This window comes from Scyliorhinus torazame, chromosome 14, assembly GCF_047496885.1.
Source record: "Scyliorhinus torazame isolate Kashiwa2021f chromosome 14, sScyTor2.1, whole genome shotgun sequence".
Classification (NCBI taxonomy): Eukaryota; Metazoa; Chordata; class Chondrichthyes; order Carcharhiniformes; family Scyliorhinidae; genus Scyliorhinus; species Scyliorhinus torazame.
In genome coordinates this window covers 108,906,115-108,925,639 of record NC_092720.1, presented here as the reverse complement: position 1 = coordinate 108,925,639, position 19,525 = coordinate 108,906,115, and the positions used below count along the sequence as shown (strand labels likewise).

The 19,525-nt window shown below is 46.8% G+C and overlaps 1 protein-coding gene across 7 annotated transcripts in view; it reads right to left on the bottom strand.

The window, feature by feature from the left end:
- Window positions 1–19,525, bottom strand: part of LOC140389953 (hepatic and glial cell adhesion molecule-like) — a 55,190-nt gene that overhangs the window by 17,844 nt on the left and 17,821 nt on the right. For 2 of the 7 annotated variants that reach the window (XM_072474652.1, XM_072474648.1), the window contains exons 4-5: window positions 19,081–19,362; window positions 17,637–17,744 (exon numbers count right to left, since the gene is read on the bottom strand). In XM_072474652.1, the coding sequence (XP_072330753.1) occupies window positions 17,637–17,744; window positions 19,081–19,362 (390 nt within the window). Of the gene's footprint in view, window positions 1–4,511; window positions 10,838–15,907; window positions 16,156–17,636; window positions 17,745–19,080; window positions 19,363–19,525 lie in introns of those variants that run through there. The other 5 variants (XM_072474647.1, XM_072474646.1, XM_072474651.1 and 2 more) reach the window with 5 other exon arrangements.

Here is a 19,525-nt window from a genome sequence, read left to right as displayed (position 1 = left end):
TTGTGATGCAAACATGGCAGTTATGCAGAACAGCCGTATTCAGAAGATGCCAATATCTTTACAGTGCAGCGTTTCTGAAGGCAAGTAATAAAAACATACTGCCACTCCCAAGAGTAACTGAAGAAAGGTTAGTTCTATTTGAAGAAGCAATAGGAAGCTGGTTTTATTAAAGTTGATTTGTACCTTCTTGTGCTTTGGCTGTTGCAATATTCATCCAAGTTGCTCAACTTAACTGCTAATAATGCTCACTTTAGAGGTACTTGCCTTCCACCTAACACCAGTGATAATCATTTAAATTAAGTGAAGCTAGTAACTTCCTGGTTTGTTGAGTATGAATATTTTAATATGATGGGAAATAAGAATACTGGTCCCAACTTTGTTTTCTATTGTGTGGCTGATTGTGACATGGCTACCACTGGTTTGGTGCCAGATTGAAATCGACATCAGCCAAAGGGGATGTTGGTACATCTTTGTTTAATTTCTAAGTCAATAGTGACTGCAAAATTGCTTTCTTGCTAAAAATCCAGTCACATATTTATTTTAAGAAGTGCCTTGGTACTTCCTGCAATCTGCAGCCATCTGGACAACTGAAAAAATCTTTGCAATGTTTTTATTGCATAATCATGGACGTAGCCTGTTTGTAAGGCTTTTGATTATCATAGAATTTACAGTGCAGGAGGCCATTTGGCCCATCGAGCCTGCACCCGCTCTTGGAAAGAGCACCCTACCCAAGGTCAACACCTCCACCATATCCCCATAACCCAGAAACCCCGCCCAACACTAAGGGCAATTTATCACGGCCAATCCACCTAACCTGCACATCTTTGGACTGTGGGAGGAAACCGGAGCACCCGGAGGAAATCCACACACACACGGGGAGGACGTGCAGACTCTGCACAGACAGTGACCCAAGCCGGAATCGAACCTGGGACCCTGGAGCTGTGAAGCAATTGTGCTATCGACAATGCTACCGTGCTGACCCCCCCCGTGCTGGGATGAGGAATACCTTTGAATTGTAAGAGGACAGGTACAATTTCATAAGTTTTCTTAATTTACATTGTATGCTTTTTCTTTCAGTTTAATACTTAACTTCCTTGGCTAACCATGGTTGATTTATCTTCTTCCTAGAATCCTTCTTCCTCACTGGGTTATATCTTTGTTGTGAATCATGAACTATTTTCATAAACGTCTGCCATTGCTGATCAATTTCTTTTCTGCTAAACTCCTTTCCCAGTCCACTCCAGTCAATTATGCCCTCATTCCTTTGTAATTCCCCTTATTTAAGTTCAGCAGTTATTTCTGACCCACGTCTCTCACTCTCAAACTGAACGGCTTAAAATCCAGACCGTTCCATATTACCGCAGTTCCTCCTCTTGATCCAGTGAGCGTGTGCGAACCAAATCACATAACCCTAACCAAGTCACTGGGTGGGGCTAGTATCAGAATCTTGGGCGAACAAACCTATCCCTAATATACAAGTGCTGATTTGTGTGCTCTTGCCAGAGCCTCATGTGGACCTTTCTGTTCTTGGCCTGTCTTGTCAGCCTGTTTTCAGTACCACACCATTAACCTCAGTTTGTGCCGTTAATTTATTTTGTTGTGCCAAATACTACGAGCATTTAAGTAAAGAGCCATTAATTTTCACTTTATATCATTTTTTCCCCTTATGCCCTATTTGCTGTTTGTACACTCTGTCCCTTCCTGTCAAACTCTGGGTAACATTACCTAAATAGCCACCTTGCTATGCTGTCAGATCCTTTTGCTTTGTAAGCCTACATATCCCCTATCTAGAACAGTGATTGTCAAACACGGGGGCGCGACCCGCGGGTGCGACGCTGGCGGGTGTCGAGGGGGGGGGGGTGGGGTCGCGGAGCAGTCCTTCACGGCTCCCGATCGCACAAATCTACACGCAGCAGCCGGCTTTTAATAATGGCGGCTACAAGCGGCCTTCAAAATGACCACGAACATGTAAAAATATGCGGCCACATTGCAACCCAATCATCGGTGCGCCTGCGCAAAACTATGCACATGCGCACCGCTGATCTGGCTCTCATGCGCAGTGCAGCCGCTTTTTTAATAAAAACGGTTGCAGCTTTTTGTTTTACCAGTTCAGCGTTTTATTCATTTAATTTTTATTTTTTTCATTTATTTTATTTTTATTTGATAAAAGTTTACAGGAAAAAAATGCAGAACTTTGGACAGATGGAGAATCCATACTTTCCGACACCGGAAGGCTTCACCTTCATCCAACAGGTTCCATTGGAGGAGCGTGTACGAGGGCCAAAAGGACCCAAAACCATTTCCTCCATTTTTGTCAGCAGCAAACAAGAGAAAATGGTGGGTCGCGCAGGTCGGCCAACGTGGGTCGTGAAGGTTGGGTCTCAAAGGTCGGCCAGGTTGGGTTCCAAAGGTTGGCCGGTTGGTAAAAATGGGTCCCTGGAAAAAATGTTTGAAGAACAATGGCCTACACCATCCTTTCAGGCAGTGAGTTCCAGACACTCACCATCCTCTGGCTGAAATTATTTTTCCCTAAATCCCCTCTAAATCTCCTGCTGCTTACCTTAAATCTATGCCCCCTGGTCATTGATCCTTTCACCAAGGGAAAATATTTCTTCCCGTCTACTCTATTAATGCCCCTCATAAATTTATACATTTCAATCAGGTCTCCCCCACCCTCAGCTCCAGGGAAAACAATCCAAGTCTATCCAATCTCTCTTCATAGCTAAAACTCTCCAGCTCAGGCAACATTCTGATAAATCTCCTCTGCACCCTTTCCACTGCTATCACAGCCCTCCTATAATGTGGATTCCAGAACTACACACAATACATTTTATACAGTTCCAGCAGAACCTTCTTGCTCCAACGCTATGCCTCAGCTAAATAACGGATGAACGGACATCGCGCGACAATCACCAGGCAGGAATGTTCCCTTCCAGTCGGGGAACACTTCAGCAGTCAAGGGCATTCAGCCTCTGATCTCCGGGTAAGCGTTCTCCAAGGCGGCCTTCAGGACGCGTGACAACGCAGAATCGCCGAGCAGAAACTTATAGCCAAGTTCCGCATACGAGTGCGGCCTCAACCGGGACCTGGGATTCATGTCGCATTACATTCATCCCTCACCATCTGGCCTGTGAAATCCTACCAACTGTCCTGGCTTGACACAATTCACACCTCTTTAACCTCGCATTCCAAGGCATCTTTGAATTTGTCTATATGTATGTTTCTGGAACAGACCTCTTCATTCACCTGAGGAAGGAGCAGCGCTCCGAAAGCTAGTGACATCGAAACAAACCTGTTGGACTTTAACCTGGTGTTGTAAGACTTCGTACTCAGCTAAATAAGGCATGGTACCATATGCCACCTTGACCACTTTATCCACCTGCTCTGCTACCTTAAGGGATTGAAGTACATGCACAGCAAGGTGCCTCTGATCCTCGGTGCTTCCCAGGGACCTACCGTTTATCCTGTATTCCCTTGCCTTGTTTGTCCTGCCCAAATGTATCATCTTACACTGATCAGCTCACCTGACCAGCCCGTCTACATCCGCCTGTAATCTTTGGCTATCCTCCTCGCTATTTACCAACCACCAATCTTCGTATCATCTGCAAACTTACTGATCAACCCTCCTACATTCAAGTCTAAATCATTTATATAAACCACAAACCGCAAGGGACTCAACACTGATCCCTGCGGGACGCCACTGGACACAGACTTCCAGTCAGAAAACACCCCTCGACCATCACCCTCTGCTTCCTGCCACTCAGCCAATTCTGGATCCAATTTTCCAAAACTCTTTGGATTCCATTGGTCCTTATCATCGTTTTCAGTCCCCCATGTGGGACCATTTCAAAAGCCTGGCTAAAGTCCAAGTAGACTACATCAAATGCATTACCCTCATCTACACACCTGGTCACCTCTTCAAAAAATTCAATCAAATTGGTCAGACATGACCTCCCCTTAACAAAACCTGGCTGACTATTCTTGATTAATCCCTGCTTCTACAAATGCAGATTAATTCCGTCTTTCGGAATTATTTCCAAAAGTTTCTCCACCACTGAGATTATACCGGCCTGTAGTTTCCTGGTTCTCCCTTCCTGAATAACGGTACCACATTGGCTATCCTCCAGCACTTATCCTGTGGCCATAGAGGAATTGAAAATTGTCAGCAACCCCGCTATTTCCTCCCTTGCCTCACTCAACAGCTTGGGATTCATTTCATCCGGTCCTGGAGATTTATCTATTTTAAGCCTGCCAGACCACAAGCACCTCCTCTCTGTCTATGTTAATTCATTTAATTTTATCATTGTCCTTCTCCCTGATTTCTCCACTTCTGACCTTATGATGGAAGGAAGGCCTTTAATGCCCCAGCTGAAAAAGGCTGTGCCTAGATACTGCCTGGAGGAACTTCTGAATTGATGTCCTGGAGCTGAGGCGATTGGCATCGAACAACCAGAACCATCTTCTTTTATTATTCAGTACCTAGTACACTACAATTAAATGTTAACTAGTGCTTTGTGTTACAAATTTTATTATGGAAATAGGAAGATTAAGGTAAAAGTCACAACCCTTTTCAATCTCCACGTGTAAATCTCATATTAACATCAAATCTATCAGGCATAGCGACAAAGGAAAATAATGGATATTTGTACAAATAATGAAAAATTCAAACATTTATTTTCAAGTCCATAACTTAATCAAAAACTGTGATGTGGAGATGCCGGCGTTGGACTGGGGTGAGCACAGTACGAAGTCTTACAACACCAGGTTAAAGTCCAACAGGTTTGTTTCGATGTCACTAGCTTTCGGAGCGCTGCTCCTTCCTCGGGTGAATGAAGAGGTCTGTTCTAGAAACACATATATAGACAAATTCAAAGATGCCAAACAATGCTTGGAACGCGAGCATTCGCAGGTGATTAAATCTTTACAGATCCAGAGATGGGGTAACCCCAGGTTAAAGAGGTGTGAATTGTCTCAAGCCATGGCCATATCAAAAACTGGCAAACGATACAGTGTTCCATTCAAAATAGACACAGGTGTAAGTTGCCAAACAATTGATCTTGGATATAAAATTCAACATCTGTCATTCATCTCTGAAAAACATCTTGCACACAACACACAGTTTTCACAACATTTATAAAAGGTATCCAAGTATTTTTAAAAATGGCAGTGATTTTATGCTGGTCCTGGAACTGGAAATTCACGAACACCTGCTAATCTGAAAAATTCATTTACAGCAATCAATGTTGGAAAAAGTAAAAGAAATACAGCTGCCTCGTAGTATTGGAGAAGACAACCAAGGGAATAAATGATAAATAGCAGGTCCCTGGGAAGTACCGAGGATCAATGGGACCTTGGTGTGCATGGACACTGATAGTGGTTAAGAAGGCCTATGCTTGCATTCGGCGAAGGTGGCAGGGCCGGATGGGTTTCCAGTGGAATATTATTAAAAATTCAAAGATAAGCTGGTACCGCTGAGGTTGGGGATGTTTGAGGAGGCAATAGGGAAGGGTGTGTTGCCACAAACTTTGGGGCATGCATCAATTTCCCTGTTGCTTAAAAGAGATAAGGATCCGGCAGAGTGTATCCCTGAGTCATATACGCCCATATCACTTTTAAACGTGGATGCAAAGATATTGGCAAAGGTACTGGCAGGTAGGCTGGAGGAGTGCCTCCCGAAGGTGATAGGTGAAGATCAGACGGGGTTTGTGAGAGGGAGGCAGCACTTTTCGAACATTAGGAGGGTATTGAATGTGACACTGGCGGAGGGGAAGGCAACAGAGGTGGTTGTTGCATTGGACGCCGAGAAAGAGTTTGACGGGGTAGAATGGGGGTACTTGATGGCAGTTCTGGAGCGGCTTGGGATTGGACCAAGATTTGTGGACTGGGTAAAGCTACTGTTAAAGGAGCCGAGGGCGAGTGTCCGCACAAACAACATCAGCTTGAGATACTTTTCTCTCCACCGTGGGATTAGGCAGGGATGTCTTATATCCCCCCTGTTGTTTGCACTCACGATTGGGCCGTTGGCCATCGCGTTAAGAGGTTCAAGGGAATGGAAAGGGATAGTGCGGGAGGGGATCGAGCATTGGGTGTCCTTGTAAGCCGAAGACTTGTTGTTATACATGTCAGAACCGAGTTTGTCAATAGGGGGAATACTGGAGCTGCTTCGGGTGTTTGGGTCTTTCTCGGGGTACAAATTAAACCTAGACAAGAGTGAATATTTTGTGATGTCTCGGCCGGGGGTGGGGGCAGGAGTAGGGGAGCTGCTATTCCGTAGGGAAGGGACTCACTATAGATACCTGGGGATGCAGGTTGCTCGGGATTGGTGGGGGGAGGGGGTCTCCATAGGTACAACATTTCTAGTTTGGTGGGGAGGGTGAAAGCTGATCTGGCAAGGTGGTATGGTCTCCCTTTGTCACTGGCGGGTCTGGTACAGACGGTTAAAATGCACATGTTCCCGCAATTTCTGTTATTTGAGGGGATGATTACCTCGTTCATATGGGGAGGGAAGGTGGCCAGAATTAGAACGGTGCTACTACAGAGAGGAAGGCAGGCAGGGGGTTTGGGTCTTCCGAACCTGCTGTATTATTACTGGGTGGCAAATGTGGAGAAGGTACAGAGCTGGGTCAGGGGTTGACTCCCAGTGGGTCAGAACGGAGGAGAGTTTGTGTAGGGGGTTGGGATTGAAGGCACTAGCAACAGTGCGGCTCCCGACGGCCCTGGGGAAATACTCAGGGAGTCAAGTAGTAATAGCTTCGTTGAGAATTTGGAGGCAGTTTCGCCAGCACTTCGGGTTAGGGGCAGGGTCAAGGGAAATGCCGATTCGGAGAACCATAGATTTGAGCCAGGGCAGTGGGATGGAAATCTTCGGAGAAGAGAGAAGAAACGAATTAGGACACTAAAATATTTGTTTCTTGGCGGTCGGTTTGCAGGATTGAAGGAGCTGGGAGAAAATTATGAGCTGGAGCAGGGGGAAATATTTAGATACATGCAGGTTCAAGAATTTGCCAGAAAGGAGATACAGAGCTTCCCGGTAGAGCAGGCCCCCACACTGCTGGTGGAGGTGCTGACGACAGAGGGACGAGAGAAGGGGGTAGTGTTAGCGGTTTACGGGGCTATTTTGGAAGAGGAGAAGGCACTGCTGGATGGGATCAAGCAAATTGGGAGGAAGAGTTGGGAGAGGGTATGGAGGAGGGGTTCTGGTGTGAGGTGCTCCGGAGGGTGAACGCCTCCACCTCGTGTGCGAGGTTGGGGCTGATACAGCTGAAGGTGGTGTATAGAGCACACCTCACAAGGGCGAGGATGAGCCAGCTCTTTGAGGGGGTAGAAGATGTGTGTGAACGTTGCGAGGGGCGCCAAACCACGTTCATATGTTTTGGTCCCGTCCGAAACTGGAGGATTATTGGAAGGAGGTTTTTAGGGTAATCTCCAAAGTAGTGCACGTGAAATTGGACCCGGGCCCTCGGGAGGCCATATTCAGGGTGTTGGACCGGCCGGGGTTGGAAACAGGTGCAGAGGCAGACGTTGTAGCCTTCGCCTCGCGGATCTTGTTGGGATGGAGATCAACCTCTCCACCCTGTGCCCTGGCGTGGTGGGGGAGACCTGCTAGAATTCTTGACGCTTGAAAAGGTCAAATTTGAACTGAGGGGAATGATGGAGGGGTGCTACAATTCATGGGCGTTATTCATTATGCACTTTCAAGAATTGGATTACATCGAACATTGGGGATGGGGAACTGACTGTATGTGTTAATAGTGACTGTGGGTCATTCCTGAATTCTTTTTGTTATTTGATTGTTAACATACGGGTTGCTGTTTGGGGGTTTGGTGGGAGGATGGGATTGTTGTTATTGATATGTGGATTGACATTGCATTCATTACTGATTATTGTTGGTAGGTATAAATTTGGGAGAAAATGTGAAAAAGGAGAATAAAAATATTTTTTTAAAAAGAAGGCCTATGCTTTACTTGCCTGGTTCACGTTTGAACTGTATAAAATGTTGGTTAGGCCACAGCTAGAGTATTATGTGCAGTTCCGGAATCCACATTATAAGAGGGGGGGGGAGGTGCATGATTGAGACATATAAACTATGAGGGATTATAGATAGAATAGACAGGACGAAACCTTTCCCCATGGTACAGGGATCAATGACCAGGGACATAGATTTAAGCTCCAGGGCAGGCGGTTCAGAGGGAACGTGAGGAAAAACGTTTTCACCCAAAGAGTGATGGGAGTCTGGAACACGCTGCTGGAAAGGGTGGTCGAGGCAGAGACCCTCATAACATTTAAGATGTATTTAGATGTGCACTTGCGACGCCAGGGCATACAAAGCTACAGGCCAAGTGCTGAAAAATGGAGTTAAAATACTTTGGTGCTTGTTTTTGATGGGCGCAGACATGGTGGGGTAAAATGCCTTTTCTGTGCTGTAGACTTCTGTGACAGTGGTGATATCCCTGAACTAGTAATCCACGGGTCCAGGCTAGTACCCTGGGGACATTGGTTCAAAACAAATCAAAATCAGATGAGCTGACGGAGGTGTCTAGAGAGATAGTGGATACATTGGTGGTTACCGTTCAAAATTCTATTGATTTTGAAAAGGTTCCTGAGAACCGGAAAATAGCAAATATAACCCCACTACTTAGCATAAGGGAGAATTGAGAACCACAGACTTGTTAATTTGACGTCAGTGGTGGGGATTTCTCGGGGAATTATGGGAAACCTTTTTGACCCAGACGGTGGTAAGAATCTGGAACTCACTGCCTGAAATGGTGGTAGAGACAGGAATACTCACAACATTGAAGAAGCATTTAGATGAGCACGTGAAATGCTATAACAGACAATGCTTTGGACCAAGTGCTGGACAATGGGATTAGAATGGTTAGGTGCTTGATGGTTGGCACAGATATAATGAGACAAAGGCAGAGGGTAAATCACTCGCAGGATGGCCTCTACTGGGGTATTACAAAGATCAGTTCTAGGTACACAGCTGTTCGCAATTTATATAAATGATTTGGATGCGAGGACCAATTGTATTATTTCCAAATTTGCTGATGGCACCAAACCGGGTGGGAATGCAAGTTGTGTGGAGGGAGAAAGGAGGCTTTGAGACGATCGGGACAGGTGAAGTGAATGGGCTAGAACATGTGGGCGGCACAGTAGCACAATGGTTAGCACTGTGGCTTCACAGCGCCAGGGTCCCTGGTTCGATTCCCGGCTGGGTCACTGTCTACTGAGTCTGCACGTTCTCCCATGTCGGATGCGCCGGTTTCCTCCCAGTCCAAAGATGTGCGGGTTAGGTGGATTGGTCATGCTAAATTGCCCATTAGTGTCCAGAAAATGTTAAGTGGGGGTTATTGGGATAGGGTAGATACGTGGGCTTCAGTAGGGTGATCTTTGTAAGGGCCGGTGCAGGCTCAATGGGCCGAACGGCTTCTTTCTGCACTGTAAATTCTATGATTGTATGACCTGGATTTGATTCCCAGCTTGGGTCACTGATTGTGCGGAGTCTGCACGTTCTCCCCGTGTCTGCGTGGGTTTCCTCCGGGTGCTCCTGTTTCCTCCAAGAAGTCCCAAAAGATGTGCTGTTAGGGACATTCTAAATTCTCCCTCCGTGTACCCGAACAGGTGCCGGAGTGTGGCAACTAGGGGAACTTCACAGTAACGTCCTTGCAGTGTTGATGCATGCTTACTTGCGATACTAATCAAAAATATTATTATAATGACAGATTGAATATGTGAAGAAATGTGAAGATATTCACTTTGGCAGAAAAAGCAGAAAGGCAGAAGACTTCTTAAATAGTGAGAGATTAGGAAGTGTAGGTGTCCAAAGGGACCTGGGTGTCCTTGTTTGTGAGTTGCTAAAAGTTAGTATGGAGGTGCAGCAAAGCAGTCAGAAAGGCAAATGGTATGATGGCCTTCATCACAAGGCGACTTGAGTACAAGAATAAAAATGTCTGCTGCAGTTGCAGAGTGCCTTGGTGAGATCTTGGTCATGTCGTGCACAGTTTTAGTCACCTTATCTAAGGAGAGATGTACTTGCTAGAGGGAGTGCAACAGAGGGTCACCAGATTAATCCCTGGGATGGCAGGATTATTTTATGAGGAGAGGTTGGGAAGACTAGATCTATATTCCCAAGAGTTTTGAAGAATGGGGGTGACGTCATTGAAACGTACAAAATTTTTACCATGTGACAGTGTGGATGCGAATGGGATGTTTCCCCAGACTGGTGAGTCTACAATCAGGGGACACAATCTAGGATAGGGGTAGGTCATTTATGAATGGAGGAAGAATTTGGTCTCCTCCTTGCCAGAGGGCTGTGGAAACTCAATCATTGAGCATGTTCAAAACCGTATTCAATAGATTTCTGGACGCTCCTGACATCAAGGGTTCTGGAGACAATAGTGGTGTTGAGGTAGATGATCTGCTATGATCTAACTGAATGGCCTACTCCTGTCCCTAATCCCATCATGGCACTGGTGGAATTTAAAGTTAAATAATCAAATCTGGAGTTGTAAGCTGGTTTCAGTGATGGTGACCATCATTGTTTGAAATAAAACCTCATCTGGTTCATGTTCTTTAGAGAAGGACGTCGGCCATCCTCACCTAGTCTGGCCGAATTATAACTCCGGACCCACAGCAATGTGGTTCACTCTTGCCTTCAACATTACCATGAAAACCCTACATGATCCCTTCAGTGGTTAAAAAGTAATGAACCAAACATATACAATGTTGTTCAAGGCCTATTTGAACGTTGACAAAAACAAATGCATTAATGTTGCTAATCTTCATGCACACCATCATTCTTTATAAATTCCAATGGCTTATTTCCTCATGCACATTGCTGTAAAATGAAAAAGAAAAGTATATTAATCACTTTTATTTAATATGTGGCACCATCTCAAATGTCTTCTGGAAATCCTTTAGTCACCACTATTATTTGCTCCCCTTCATCTACCTACATGGCTATCGGGAAAAGTTGGAAAACAGGAAGGTATTTATTAAAAAGGTGATGGACCTAGGGGGGAACGTGGAAATATAGAAAAGAACAAGTACAGATTGCAAAGTTTGCTGGGACATTGTATCTGGACTTAAGGTTAAAGCTTACTTCACAAACCATTGGCAGTTGAAACCACATATTTATTCCTATTACCCGATTACTGCCAGCTTAACTGCACAGGTTTGATACTGAACCTGGGACCACTTTAGTCTGATTTAGTCAGTATCCCAACAAAGCTATTAATTTTCCAAAGCTCCAAGAAAAACTAATTGTCTTGCTTTTAAAGTGTCCCTTCATGTGCATGACCTGGCCTCCAAAGTCAACCACTGCCTTCCTTTGTGGAAGTAATTGGTCAATTACTAGGGGGCATAGGTTTAAGGTGAGAGGGGCAAAGTTTAGAGTAGATGTACGAGGCAAGTTTTTTACGCAGAGGGTAGTGGGTGCCTGGAACTCACTACCGGAGGAGGTAGTGGAGGCAGGGACGATAGGGACATTTAAGGGGCATCTTGACAAATATATGAATAGGATGGGAATAGAAGGATACGGACCCAGGAAGTGTAGAAGATTGTAGTTTAGTCGGGCAGTATGGTCGGCACGGGCTTGGAGGGCCGAAGGGCCTGTTCCTGTGCTGTACATTTCTTTGTTCTTTGTTTGTTCTTTGTTGATTGTAATGCACGATAATGATACAATGGATAATAGCACTAGGCCTGAACATCATTCACCCAAGTTGAATAGTAACCTTGGTTTTTATTGCAAACTTTCACAATTTGCAAATTGTGAAAGTTTGCTTTGGTTACTTTTATTGGAAAGACAGTTTCTGTTCTGGGGACTAAGTCCAGTGGTGGGAACAGAAGTAGGAGCAACATCTGCTGTACAGCTGGGCAACTGAAGCCACAGGATCTCCCGCTGTTCGGCTAATTAATTGTGCATCCACAAGGTGCAAGTCGAATCTCGGGACAGAATGAGCAGACCTGCTCAGCCATTACCTCATAGGCTCCAATATCCAAGCGGCACGTTTGATTGGCATCTGAACAGCCATTCAATCTGCCCCTCTGCTCCTTGATTGCACCCGTGATCCTGCCTTGATCTCACCCCTCCACCGTGGTCAACCTAGGTGCAGCTTGTGCTCTCTGTGATGGTGTGAAAGGTAAAAGGAGCATCTACTGTACTCAAGTCCAGGAAGGTCTACCTCGCTCGGTGCATTCCCCTTATGTACAGTCATGAAAAGTGAGTGTTCTAAATTTTCGCTGGCCAGGTACTTAATTTGGAGGGGAAGAATACTCCATCGTGTTTGCCTTTTAGTAAGCATTCATGGGATTAAAATAGGGGGCTCGATTGGATTCTCTGTTTCAGGGACTATTTCCCCATGCCGTCGTGAAAACTCTGGTCTTTTACGCCAGAAAAACTGGCATCAAAAGGCCACAGATTCACGGTCCTGCAGGGGGCTAGCAAGGAGCCGTCTTGAAGCTTGCAGTTCCAGCTGCTGATACGGCCCCCGCACTTCCTCCAGCGGCCGTGCCGTGATCCATGGCGAACTGAGACCGCGGACCTGGACCACGGAAATAGTGCCCCCGAGTGGCCACGCCCCCGACCGTCCACACAAAAAAAAACCCAGTCCCGAATGAGGCCCCCCCTGTTTAATTCAGTTCACTTGTTTTTCATCAAAATAGTTAGAACAAAGTTCTTCACCTTTGGGAATGTTAGTCTCAAGCATTGAACTCCAATGCTCATAGAAGCATTGACATCACACAGATCACATTGATGTGTACCCCAATGCAAGGAGTGGTGGTGATGCCCATCATCACTCACCCCGTTCAAGGTCATGACAAGGTCTTTTGAGGTCCGCAGTGAGGATGCAGATGCCAGTCACATGCATCCATGCAACTGCCAGCGGAGGGGGGAAACGGTCGGGGGTAAGGTCACACTGAGACTCTCGTGGGTCCGTGCACCTGATCCTGGTGGAATTCAGAGATCAACTGGGGAAGTGGCTAGTGTTACAGGGTAGGGTATGAGGCTTAGTGGAGAGACACTCACTAAGAGGGAAGCCAATGGGTGGGTGTCCCAGAGGCATGGGGGTCAGGACTCTGTCAGGAATCCTCAGCGCTCACTTTGGTGTTCTCTTTTCAGTGCATGATCCTGGAGAATCATGGAGGTAGTTGAGTTGGCTATTCTCATAGTGATCGAGCAGCAGCAGAGACGGAGACATACTGCTACACTTTGCCAGGACCAGCGCCCTGCAGAGGAGACAGAGACTGGGCCCACAGCTGTTTCGGGAACCACGTAGAAGACACTACCGGCCAAGGGCCTTCTGATGTCGGACATCCTATCTGCAGCTGTCACGGCTTCAGTGCTGGAGAAGTCTGCGTCTGTCCCAGTGGATGGTGGACCACCATTGCTAGTTCCTGCAAGAGCTGGCACCACATGGAATGGCAGTACAGAACCAATTCCCGTGGCCCCTAAAGTTACCGCAGCTCTGAATGTCTACGCAGACTGCTCGTTTCAGGGTATCACCAGTGACCGGTGTGACATTTCCCAGTCAGCCTCACACAAATGTATAAGGAAGATCACAGATGCCCTTTATGTGAGGGCCCACAAGTTTCTAAACTTGGACAAGGACTAGACGAACCAGGACCATGGGCTTCACCCGCTTAGTAGGCATGCCCCAGGTGCAGGGTGCAATAGTCTGCACATGCATGGAGTCAAGCAGCACCATTCATGCACCGCAAGGGATTCCACTCCTTCTGCCCAGATTGTTTGTACCTACAGATTGCACATAATGCTTGTGCGCTCATTTCCCAGGGAGGGTCATGACAGTTACATCTTGGGTCGCTGGTGAACAAAGTTATGTTCAATGCAAGAGTTATATTACAATGGTGACCTGGCTCAATGAGTGCCTAGTTTCACCTGTGCTTACGAGGTGCCTACAGTTTCTTACACTTCCTCACCCGAGTGTAAGCGATCAATTATTTCAATTCTGATCTGATCATTTTGAATATGTTTGACAATTATTCCAGTGACACCATTTCCTTTATCGAAATGAAGAGCACTAATGTTGACAGTACATCCATTGTAGTCTGACCACGGTACTAAACAAATTGAACATAACCTCCCTGCTTTTCAATTCTCTCCCTCTAGAATAGAATCCTACCTATTGCCGCCACACTGGCTCAGCTGAGGTTGAGCTCGTCTGCTGCCTTTCAAGCCCTGTTGCCCGAGATGACCTTGGTGGGTGTGCCTTGGGGTGGGTGCTGGATGTGGACGGTCCGAGCCTACTTTCAGGCAGCCCGGGTATTGCAGTGCTGCGTTCCTCAATGTGCAGGGCTGGAGGTGCATCTCTCACAGGGAGGGGATGTCAGATGGATTGGGCACCCCTGGGCAGAGGGCCCCAGGTTGCATTCCTGATGCTTCTCTTCCCTTCAGGTGTCCCAGGTCCCTGTGTTCCTCCGTGGGATACATGTGCAGCTGGAGTGAGATCCAAATGCCCTACCAACCTCTGGCATTGGTACTCGTGGATTCCCACCAGTGCCTGCACCATGCGATTGAAGCCCAGCACCATGGAGAGCTCATGTCTCAGCCATGGATGTCATAAGCTGAACAATGGAGCTGACACCCCCAACATGGAGTGCACGTCCTGCGCCAAGGTCTCCACTGCGGCTGCCACTCTTACAGTTTTTGCCTCATTCTGTTTGCGTGATGCCACCATCTCCTCAGACAGAAGGTGATGTGACTCCTCCAGTTGGCCTTGCAGTCCGAGGAGGGATGCTGACATCCCTTCCTGATACTTGCGACTCTACCTTTGAAGCACAGAAGCTTGGGGGCTCACAAAGTCCTGGGCTCCAGCATGGCTTTGAATGCCGGATCCCTGGGATATCCCTGTGGATCATCAGCTGTGCGGTGCTCACCAGTGAGTGACCCAGAAGCCTGCCTACTTCTCAATCCCACCAGGGTGTGAGTATGTGTACTGGTGTGCGTTGCGGGTGACAGATGTGATGCCTCTTCCTTGCTCGTCTCTGAATTGTCTCCCTCAGAGCTGCTCATGTCTGGGGTGTCCAAAGGGCAACAGGATGGTCAGGGCTGGTCAAGGGAAGTTCTGCAAGGGAAGGGAGATGGCATTAGTGCATCTTGGGGAGAACTGATGGGGGAACGGTTACTTGTGAGGCTTGGACTATGGCCGCATGCCTTTTGCTTGTTGCCCTCACTATCATAGGATTTACAGTGCAGAAGGAGGCCATTCGACCCATCGAGTCTGCCCCGGCCCTTGGAAACAGCACCCATGCCTCCACCCCATTCCTATAACCCAGTAATCCCACCTAACCTTTTAAGACACTAAGGGCAATTTATCATGGCCAATCCACCTAACCTGCACATCTTTGGACTGTGGGAGGAAACCGGAGCACCCGGAGGTAACCCACGCACACACGGGGAGAACGTGCAGACTCCACACAGTGACCCAGCGGGGAATCGAACCTGGGACCTTGGAGCTGTGAAGCAACTGTGCTAACCACTATGCTGCTGTATGCAACTGTGCTAACCACTATGCTGCCATATGCCCTCTGCACAGACACAAGTCTTTTTCCTCTCCAGCCAGCTCAAGTGCTCTTTCCTCAAAGGGCGTGAAGCATCGGAGCTTGGGCATTACTCCAGGTGGTTGCGTCCACTAATCCCTATTATGCTTGATTTTATCCTGCGGAGAGACAGGTGAGGAGTGTTGGCAGGGGTCCTGCCAGTTCAGATGGCAATTTGGTGTAGGATGCGTAAGACTTGAGTGGGAACGGGAATGTGAAGAGCAGATTAGTTAATTGGTTGGGGGTGGGAGGATGGGAGGAGAGGGCCGCTTAAAAGGAGTTGGCTGGGTGAGAAAGCACCTTGGAGGTTTGAGGGGGTGCAGCGGGAGACTGAAGGAGGCAGACATACCCTGGACGCCCGAAGAAGGTCATTAAACTTCTGAAGCACTGCTGCCCTGTCCTCGTCTGTAGTGGGCTGGCACTGACTAGGGCTGCTACAGCAGGCGAGGGGTGGAAGAGCGTCTGCAGGAACGTGGGTGTAGGAGGTCCCGCCTATGCTGCACGCCATCCTGGAGCTTGTTGCGAGCTCCCTTGGAAGATCTAGATGCAGGCGTCCTGGCAGCCATCGCACTGACTGGATCTGGAAAAATTCTATGGCTACAACCAAACAAAAACAAAGTCTGTCCTGGGCGGTTCTTCAATGGCACTTGTAGCGCCAGGAACGACCAGGTTATCTGACGGCATTCCGTCTTAGTGCACCAGTCGGGAATGCCACCCCCCCTCACACACCCCGGCTGCACTCAGCATCATTTCCTGCACTGAGGAGTGTTATGGGAGAGGTGTTTTCAGAACCCCAAAATGTATCATGGAGTTCAACCAACCACCCCCTTCAATGGATTGTTGCTTTTGAAGCACACGGCTTGTTCCCCAGGTGTAGTATTACAATTATGGACATGTGGTTTTTAAAACAAAACAATGTTTATTCCATGAACTCAAATTAACCTTTTAAATAAACATTGGATCTCTTAACACCCCTTACTTCAAAGATAACCCCGAAAATAATACACTACCCAATCCTGCAAAGTTTCTTTACACATCCAAAAGGCTTAACAAATCCTTCAAACAGAAGCACATTAGATTTATATTCAATGCTGAGACCTTTTTACAATTCCGATTTCACCAAATGATTAAGAGATAGTCCTTCATGGCAGAGATCACCAGCAATGCAGCTCACAGCCAGACCCAAGCTTTCTTCAAACTGAAACTAAAACTCCCAAAAGCAGAAGTGAGCTCAGCTCCCCCCCCCCCCCCCCCGTGACATCACTTCAGTAATATGATCAGCTTCATTTCTTAAACGTACATTTCTTAAACATCCAATTCTTAAAGGCACTCTCACATGACAGGAGCTCCAACGAGTGGAGCTCTTCCACGCTGGAAATAATCTTTTGCCTCTTCGATGCAACCCCCCCCCCCCCCCAAGATACCATTCTGCTTGGTCCCTGTTTGTGGGGACCAGCACTGAAAGGCACCCAGCTGGGGTCTCCTCAGCAAGGCTGATAGATGCCGGGTGCGAGCATGGCTAAGAGGGTTCTTAAACTCACTTAGTCGTGTGAGACAGGGTTCCCCCCCATTATGGGTGGGACCCGGATCACAACATCTCACGTGATCTGGTTAGATTTCGCGAGGGGTGTAAAGGCTGTCGAGAATCCTGGTGGAGGCCTCTCCCTGGATCTACTGACCGCGTTGCGCCCCCATTCAAGAGGGATGCGGCCGATAGATCGTGCCCTATAATTGTATTCTAGGTACTGGGGAGGCGTATATATGGAGCTTCCCACTGATTTCAAAGATGAATTTGCTCCAGGGCGAGGGAATCAGTGGGAGGTCGTCAGGAGTGCGGCATGATTCACGTGGAGAAAAGAAATGTTGTTAAAGAGGCTCAATATTCGGTGAGATGTCCCACCGCCAGTGGCTGTGGGATTTGCGTTGGCTTTTTCACTGGAACCGACCCGTTGCCAGATTCTGGAAAGATTCCGCCCACAGTGTTTCTACAAATTGTGCAACACAATTAAGTAGACAATCACTGGATAGCGTCTTTGCACTTTTCTGTGGTATATATAAATTTGAAATCTGTCACTTACTGCTTCCCTTGAAGAAAGTAGACCAGAGGAGGTACAGAATGATTGGCACCGGAACTGCCAGAACTGCCATCACCAAAGGGACCAGAAACATCAAACGGTGTATTTTACCTAAAACAGATGGACAGTATTTACAAATCAGATGACCATCCAGCTAGTTATACCCACCCCAGCTCCCAGAGAGAACTACCTACTTATTCCTTTTCCCACAATATAAATGTTTATTTTTCCAACATTCATCCACCCTCATTTAAAATCCATTCTGGATTCTGCTTCGACAAGAAATTACAGTGAGGCATTCCATATCCAATAAACTTATAGAATATAAAAAATCTCCTCTTCTATCCATGATAAATTATGCCCTAATTGATAAGTGGAAATAGTTCTTCCAGATTTATCAAAACACATCATGATTTTGAACTTTACTGTCAAAATCCTGGGGGTGCACATCTCCAAAACTCTGTCCTGGTCCACCCAAGTTGACGCTACCACCAAGAAAGCACAATAGCACCTATACTTCCCTCAGGAAACTAAGGAAATTTGGCATGTCCACATGAACCCTTACCAACTTTTACAGATGCACCATGGAAAGCATCCTGTCTGGCTGCATCATAGCCAGGTATGGCAACTGCTCGGCCCAGGACCGCAAGAAACTTCAGAGAGTCGTCAACACCGCCCAGTCCATCACAAGAACCTGCCTCCCATCCATTGACTCCATCTACACCTCCCGCTGCCTGGGGAAAGCGGGCAGCATAATTAAAGATCCCTCCCACCCTGCTTACTCACTCTTCCAACTTTTTCCATCGGGCAGGAGATACAGAAGTCTGAGAACACGCACGAACAGACTCAAAAACAGCTTCTTCCCCACTGTTCCAGGCTCCTAAATGTCCCTCTTATGGACTGACCACATTAACACTACACCCTGTATGCTTCATCCGATGCCGGTGCTTATGTAGTCACATTGTATACGTTGCGTTGCCCTATTATGTATTTTCTTTTCTTCCCATGTACTTAATGATCTGTCGAACTGCTCGTAGAAAAATACTTTTCACTGTACCTCGGTACACGTGACAATAAACAAGTCCAATCCAAATCGTCTTTCCTGTTCTCAAGAAAACTGCTCCAGATTCTCTTGTCCCCTTCCATAATTAAAAGTTCTTACCCTTTATTATCACTACTGCAGTATCTCTATGTACTAGACATATTTATTAAAGTCAGACACACAATCCAGGTGCATTGGAGTCTGTTGTTATGTTTAAGGTGCTTCATAAATTCAGGTTATTGTCCCCCCCATCTACAGATGTTGGCAGGTTTTTGTATTAGTCATGGATATAGAGGAATATTTGCATCAGAACAGCATCACTGCAAATTCTCAGCTGATTTCCTGTGTAGGAAAACTACAAAAAGTGTTTCTGTGATAGTTTAGATAATGTTTCCAATTTCTCACCCTTGGGATTGGCCCCGTTATAAAGGCTGACAGTAAGGGGGTCGCTGGTTGCGTTACTGACTGGGTTTTCTGCGATGCATCTGTACACATATTGTTCCTCTTCGGTAACACAGTCTATAACAAGCAGCGTCCCATCATATGTCTCATTGAGAACTCCAAACAAGGACAACTTTTCCCAGTGCATCATGACATTTGTTCCATTGGAGACAAAGCAGTTCAAAGTGATATTTGATGAACTCTTACAGTTACCAAGAATCGCTGTTTCAGGCTGGGATACTGGTTCTGAAATACAGAGATAATAATTAACCTGCACAACAGTCATTAAACTTTAGAGTAATTCATTTTAGACATGGGCACGGTTCTCTGGTCTCATTTCGCTCGAGCGAGAGCGCAACGAGGCCGCTGAACAGCGGGAGGCCAAAAACGAGAACCTCGGCGGGCGCCA